This window comes from Eulemur rufifrons, chromosome 2 (genome assembly GCF_041146395.1).
Source record: "Eulemur rufifrons isolate Redbay chromosome 2, OSU_ERuf_1, whole genome shotgun sequence".
In the NCBI taxonomy this organism is placed as follows: Eukaryota; Metazoa; Chordata; class Mammalia; order Primates; family Lemuridae; genus Eulemur; species Eulemur rufifrons.
Window position 1 is genome coordinate 57,399,431 of NC_090984.1, and position 7,164 is coordinate 57,406,594.

A 7,164-nucleotide genomic window follows, 5' to 3' on the forward strand; every position below is an offset into this window, starting at 1 on the left:
CATAATTAATCAGTATATGAGTGTATAAAAATGAAGTGTTGTACTAAAAATTTAGCACATTGGTTTCTCTGGAGATAATCATGTGACTAGACTTAATTTTTTTGAGTTAATATTTACTAATTTTCAGGAATTAATTATAATGGGTAATTACCAATATTTGTAAAATATCCTACAAGATAATACAAAGATATTAAATAAAAACATTTCAATTTGTTTCCCTTTTTCTCTCCAGTGTCTCATTATGAGTTTTAATATCCTTTGGTTACACTGGCCAAAGCAAATGATTCTCTAGAGGCAAAGGAGCTCATAAATGATCGTGCTTTTGCGGTATTATTTGGTCACTGTCTTGTTGAGGTCTATGTAATTAGCTTTATATGTTCCTTTGGCAAGGTATTATATGGCACTTCATGTCAGAAAACACAGGAAAATCTCAGTCAGAGTCCCTGAAGATGCTGTTGTCTTTATACAGGTAAAATGGAAGGATAGAAATACATTTAACGTTGGGAAGAGTGACTTTAGTCTCAGACATGGTTCTTCTGTTGAAATTGCTATGGACATGACATGAGTCTTATCCTAAGGAGAATAAGTGTAATCCTAAAGAAAAGTAGATAGCAGCCAGAATAAGGAATTGAATAGCATAGGAGAATAATCATGAAAAAATTTATTGACATACTGGAAAATGTTAACTCACCTTGACTTTGAACTAGAATTACATTGTGCCTAGGGAAATGTGAGAGACATTAGAAAAAGTCAAATAGCTTTGTAATGTTTTGGATTCAGTATAGGTTGCAATTAATTACTGTGTTCTCAGTGATGGTTACATGAATGATTGTCATCTTCTGCCACTCGGCAAACAGGCAAGAAAATTGATGACATAACAAGGGTTATTATATCTTTATCTCAATTTGCTTTTTAGAAGAGATGAGTATAAATTGATCATCTTCTGTAACAAGGGAATCAAATTTGTTATGATTTTGTCAAGTTTGCAAGATGGAAAAGAGTCTTATCAACAGCTGAATAGAAATAAAAGACATAGAGACCACAAAGCTTAAAGCTGAATAAATAATTTTCAATGTAATATTTAAAAATGTGATGTAGAAAATTTAAAAACCAAATAATACATAAAGCTACCATGAGATCTATTTAGTTTTCCTGGTCTCTTAAGTGGTTTATAATTAGAGTGTTTGTATTAATTTTACTTCTAAATTGTAAGTAGAATGGAGAAGAGTTTTAAGAATGTCGACAAATGAGAATTTTAGGAAGGAGGTAGAACGTAAGTGAGAAAGTGATTCTAAGAGGAAATATAAAAGATATTGCAAAAGACTTAAAGGTAAGACCTGAAACTATGAAATTACTGGAAGAGAATATTGGGGAAACACTTCAGGACATTGATCTGGGCAAAGGTTTCTTGAGTAAGACCTCAAAAGCACAGGCAATCAATGTGAAAATGGACAAATGGGATAACATCAAGCTAAAAAGCTTCTGACCAGCAAAGGAACCAATCAACAAAGTGAAGATACAATCTATAGAACTTGAGAGAATATTTGCAAACTATTCAACTGACAAGTGAATATATAAGGAACTCAACTTAACAGCAAAACCCCCAAATAATCCAATTGAAAAATGAACAGAAGATTTGAGTACACATTTCTCAAAAGAAGACATACAAATGGCAAACAGGTATATGAAAAATGCTCAGCATCACTAATCATCAGAGAAATGCAAATCAAAACCATGAGATATCATCTCACTCTAGTTAAAATGGTTATTATCAAAAAGATGGAAAATAATAAATGGTGATGAGGATGCAGAGAAAGGGGAACACTTGTACCCTGGCATTGGGAATGTAAATTAATATAGCTGGTATGGAAAACAATATGAAGTTTCCTCAAAAAACTAAAAATAGAACTACTATAGTATCCAGCAATCCCACATATGGGTATATATCTAAAAGAAAAGAAATTAGTGTATCAAAGAGATAACTGCACTCCTGTGTTTATTGCCGCACTATTCACAATAGCCAAGATATGGAATCAATCTAAGTGTCCATCAGCAGATGAATGGATAAAGAAAATGTGGTACATACACAAAATTCAATATTATTCAGCTACCAAAAATGAAATCCTCTCATTTGCAACAATAATGGATCTGGAAAACATTATTAAGTGAAATAAACCTGGCATAGAAAGACAAATAGTGTATATTCTCACTCATATGTGGGACTATAAAAGTTGATCTCATGGAAGTAGAGAGTAGAATGATGTTTACCAGAGACTGGGAAGGGTAATGGGGAGGGAGAGATAAAGAGTGATTTGTTCGTAGGTACAAAACTACAGTTATGTAGAAGGAATAAGACCTAGTGTTCAGTAACACAATAGGACAACTATAGTTAATAATAGATTGTATATTTCAAAATAGCTAGAAGAGAAGATTTGGAATGTTTCCAACACAAAGAAAGAATAAATGTTTGAGGTAATGGATATGTCAATTACCAGATTTGATCATTACACATTGCATGCTTGTATCAAAATATCACATGTACCCCCAAAATATGTACTATTATGTATCCATAAAAATAAAAAAATGAAAAATATTATTACTCTTTATGATTACAAAAGGTACTGACTTTGATGTTTTGGGAATGGAAAGCTAGGGTAACTTACTTTGTTGCATTTATATATATAAAAATTTATTTGGAATAAACAGAATTATTTGTATTGCCCACAGGTATAAAAAGTAAAATTTGAGATGGTTTTAAGTTAAAGGAGGCAGAATTTTACTTAGGTATAAAGAAGGTTCTGTGACAATTAAAGAAAGTAAACATGCAGAAACCTTGAGCTGTGTGAGGTGTTGAACATGCAATATTTTTAGACTGAATAGGAAATACATATGAACAATGGTTCAGATTTGTACCTTGTTCATGCCTATGAGCTGTCTGTACATTCTTCTTTAACTTGATAGCTCTATCATTTGGAACCCAAGTTACCAATATTTCCTTCATCTATAAAGGACTAAATGTCTGGGAATCTGTTTTGGTTGATTGGTCAATTCTATATGGGTGGAGAAAAAGGATTAATCACAACAGAAGACAAAGAGTTAGGCCTTGTCTTTTGCATCATGGATACTTAAAGATGGTGAGTAAAAGTACTGTGTGTAATACACACTGGATACCTTATTATTAAACTTTATTTTACTCCTACAATTTACCCTGAGACATTAGTATTATTATTTGCAATTTTTTTTTTTTTTTTTTTTTTTTTTTGAGACAGAGTCTCACTCTGTTGCCCAGGCTAGAGTGAGTGCCGTGGCGTCAGCCTAGCTCACAGCAACCTCAAACTCCTGAGCTCAAGCGATCCTCCTATCTCAGCCTCCCGAGTAGCTGGGACTACAGGCATGCACCACCATGCCCGGCTAATTTTTTTTATATATATATTTTAGCTGTCCATATAATTTCTTTCTATTTTTAGTAGAGATGGGGTCTCGCTCTTGCTCAGGCTGGTCTCAAACTCCTGAGCTCAAACGATCCGCTCACCTCGGCCTCCCAGAGTGCTAGGATTACAGGCGTGAGCCACCGCGCCCGGCCTGCAATTTTATAAATATATAAACTGAAGCTCAAGAGTTTAGGTAGTTTGTTCAATATCACCTTGTCAGTGGCTGAACCATGGTACAAATCTTGGTTTCTGAAAGTCTGTATTTTTTCCACTATGCTATGTTGCTTCTCTAAATAAAACTGAAATTACAGTAAAATGCGATAAATATTCACATAGAGGCTTGAGCAAAATGCCATCCACTATATCAAAATGCCCTTCATAGTTTAAGCTTTTAAGATCATGTGCTAAGTACTCTAGGGTAGTGCTTATCAAATTATCTTCTCAGATTATCTTAGTTATATATATATTTTTCCAATGCTTCCTGGACTGATACTTTAGTAGAATATAAAATCACACAGTTCAGTCTTTCTGTAATGTCAAATGGCTAGAGAAGTTTCTAAACACTCCCAATTTTGGTACCTAACGTGATACAATCTGGTAACTGACAGTTCATGGAATTGCTTCTCTCTGTGGACCACTTTTTTGTTACTTCAGAGAATTTAAATGTGAATAAGTCATAATTTCTGCCTTCCAGAAGCTTCCAGGCTCCTTGGTGAGGTAGACTTGTATCCAGTTTACTCAAATATAAGGGATAAGAAAATAAATGCTAGTAATATAAAGCAAGATCTCATTGCTATGATAAACATTTAATAAACTTTGAAGATAAATATTTTTCAGAGGTGGTGTGTGGGAAAGGGCTTCTTTGCCAGAATATGGGTGTAGTATTGGAGTGGATACAATAGTTGAGAAAAGGTGAATAGTTTTTTGTGATTAGAGACAGGTTATACAAGTCTTTAAGCAAAACCCAGAAAAGTTTGGGGGCTAGATTGCTGTTACCTAGTTATCCAATTTTGTGTCTTATAAGGAACATTGAGGCAACTACCCTAACTGAAACCGGAGGGGTATCAAATGCAGAGATAACTTAGTGGAAGAGAGCTCCATATGACAGCTACTACCTTCTTTGTGTGATCACAATTTCAGAATCTGTGAGCCTATTAGGTTGTTCCTCTCTGCCCCAGCTTTATTAAGGTGTGATTGACAAATAAAGACTGTATTTATGGTGAGCAATGTGATATTTTGTTACATGTATACATTGCGAAATGATAAATCAATCTAATTAACATATTCATTGTCTCACATACTTTTTTGTAGTTAGAACATTTAGAATCTATTCTCTTAATAATTGTCAAGTATGTAATACATCATTATTACCTATAGTCACCTTGCTGCATCATAGCTCTCCACCCTTCATCCTTTCTAACTGAAACTTTGTACCCTGTGATCTCCCCATTCTCTATCAGTCCTCACCCAGCTCCTGGCAACCACCAGTGTACTCTTTGCTTCTGTGGATTTGAATTCTTTATTTAAAAAACTTTATTTTTTTTTAAATTTCAAAATATTAAGGGGGTACAAGTGATTTTGTTACATGGATGAATTGTGGATGAACTCATTCAATTCTACATACAAGTGAGATCTTGCAGTATTTGTCTTTCTGTGTTTGTCTTATTCACTAAGCATAATGTTCTCCATATTCATGATGTTGCAAATGACGTGATTTCCTTCTTTTTCAAGGCTGAATAGTACTTCATTGTATATATGTCACATTTTCTTTATCCATTCATGCATCGATAGGCACTTAGATTGATTCCAAATCTTGGTTATTGTGAGCAATGCTGCAGAAAAATGTACTTATTTCATTTCCTTTGACTATATATCCAGTAGTGTGATTTCTGAATGGTATGGTAGTTCTATTTCTAATTTTTTAAAGAACCTCTGCATTATTTTCACTATTGGCTGTAGTAATTTACTTTCTCAACAATAGTGTATAGGGTTCACTTACTACAAAGCCTCACCAAACTTATCTTTTGTCTTTTTGGTAATAGCCATTCTAACAGGTGTGACATGATATCTCATGGTAGTCTTAATTTACATTTCCTAGATGATTAATGATGTTGACAATTTTTTCATACCTACTGGACAGTCAAATGGTTTTAATGCTAAAACAGAAATAGGCATTCATAACTTTTATTTCTCTCTGTCAAGTTTACTAATATAATTGTTATAATTTGCATTCTCTCCTGTTATTCTCCTTCAGGAGGCACTGCTACCAAAGCAAATGGATGGGGCAAATTACTCTGTGGTGTCAGAGTTTGTGTTCCTGGGACTCACCAATTCCTGGGAGATCCAACTTCTCCTCTTTGTGTTCTCCTCTGTGTTTTATGTGGCAAGCATGATGGGAAACTCCCTTGTTATACTCACTGTAACCACTGACCCTCACTTACACTCTCCCATGTATTTTCTATTGGCCAACCTCTCCTTCATTGACCTGGGTGTTTCTTCTGTCACTTCTCCCAAGATGATTTATGACCTTTTCAGAAAGCATAAAGTCATCTCCTTTGGAGGCTGCGTTGCTCAGATCTTCTTCATCCATGTCATTGGTGGTATAGAGATGGTGCTGCTCATAGCCATGGCCTTTGATAGATATGTGGCCATATGTAAGCCTCTCCACTACCTGATGATCATGAGCCCACGAATGTGCATCTTCTTTTTAGTGGCTGCTTGGATGACAGGCCTTATCCACTCTGTTGTTCAGTTGGCTTTTGTAGTAAATTTACCCTTCTGTGGTCCTAATGTATTGGACAGCTTTTACTGTGACCTTCCTCGGTTTATCAAACTTGCCTGCACAGATACCTACCAACTAGAGTTCATGGTCACAGCCAACAGTGGATTCATCTCTGTGGGCTCCTTCTTCATACTGATCATTTCCTATATCGTCATCATTCTCACTGTTCAGAAACACTCTTCAGCTGGTTCATCCAAGGCTTTGTCTACACTTTCAGCTCACATCACTGTGGTATTCTTGTTCTTTGGTCCTTTGATATTCTTCTACACATGGCCATCTCCCTCCACACACCTGGATAAGTTTCTGGCCATCTTTGATGCAATTCTCACTCCTCTTCTGAATCCTATTATCTACACGTTCAGGAATCAAGAAATGAAGGTGGCAATGAAGAAAATATGCAGACAGCTAATGAGCTATAGAAAAATCTCTTAAATAAATATCTGTATTGTGAAGAGTCCTCATTGAGTATTGAAGTTCATTGTGAAGGTCAAACTCAGAGAGAAACTTCTTTTTGTCCTACTTTGATTTGATCATCCACATTGATATTGGCTCTATTTTGTCTTTCATTTAGGAAGGAAGGAAATTTGGTTCTGAAAGGAGAAAAAAAGTTACATAAAAAGTATTTAGAATCCAAAGATTATAATAATCTTGAGCCTCAATTCCTAAGGAATAATATTTATATGAAATAATTATTAGAAATATCAGCAATCCCATTACTGGGCATATACCCAAAGGAAAAAAGGTCATTCTTTAACAAAGACACATGTACCCGAATATTTATAGCAGCACAATTCACAATAGCAAAGATGTGGAAACAACCCAAATGCCCATCAATACATGATTGGATTAGTAAGCTGTGGTATATGTATACCATGGAATATTACTCAGCTATAAGGAATGATGAAGATATGACATCTCTATGGTTCTCCTGGAGAGAATTGGAACCCATTA

General features: G+C 34.9%; 1 protein-coding gene across 1 annotated transcript; it reads left to right on the forward strand.

The window, feature by feature from the left end:
* Positions 1–5,706: 5,706 nt before the first annotated feature.
* LOC138377388 (olfactory receptor 4F3/4F16/4F29-like) lies at positions 5,707–6,645 on the forward strand. Its single transcript, XM_069462271.1, has one exon. The coding sequence runs from the start codon at positions 5,707–5,709 to the stop codon at positions 6,643–6,645; it is 939 nt and encodes a 312-aa protein (XP_069318372.1).
* Positions 6,646–7,164: the final 519 nt, after the last annotated feature.

What these genes read in the sequence shown, in the direction of transcription:
- LOC138377388 (XM_069462271.1), top strand. Translation starts at nt 5,707, where the DNA reads ATGGATGGGGCAAATTACTCTGTGGTGTCAGAGTTTGTGTTCCTGGGA.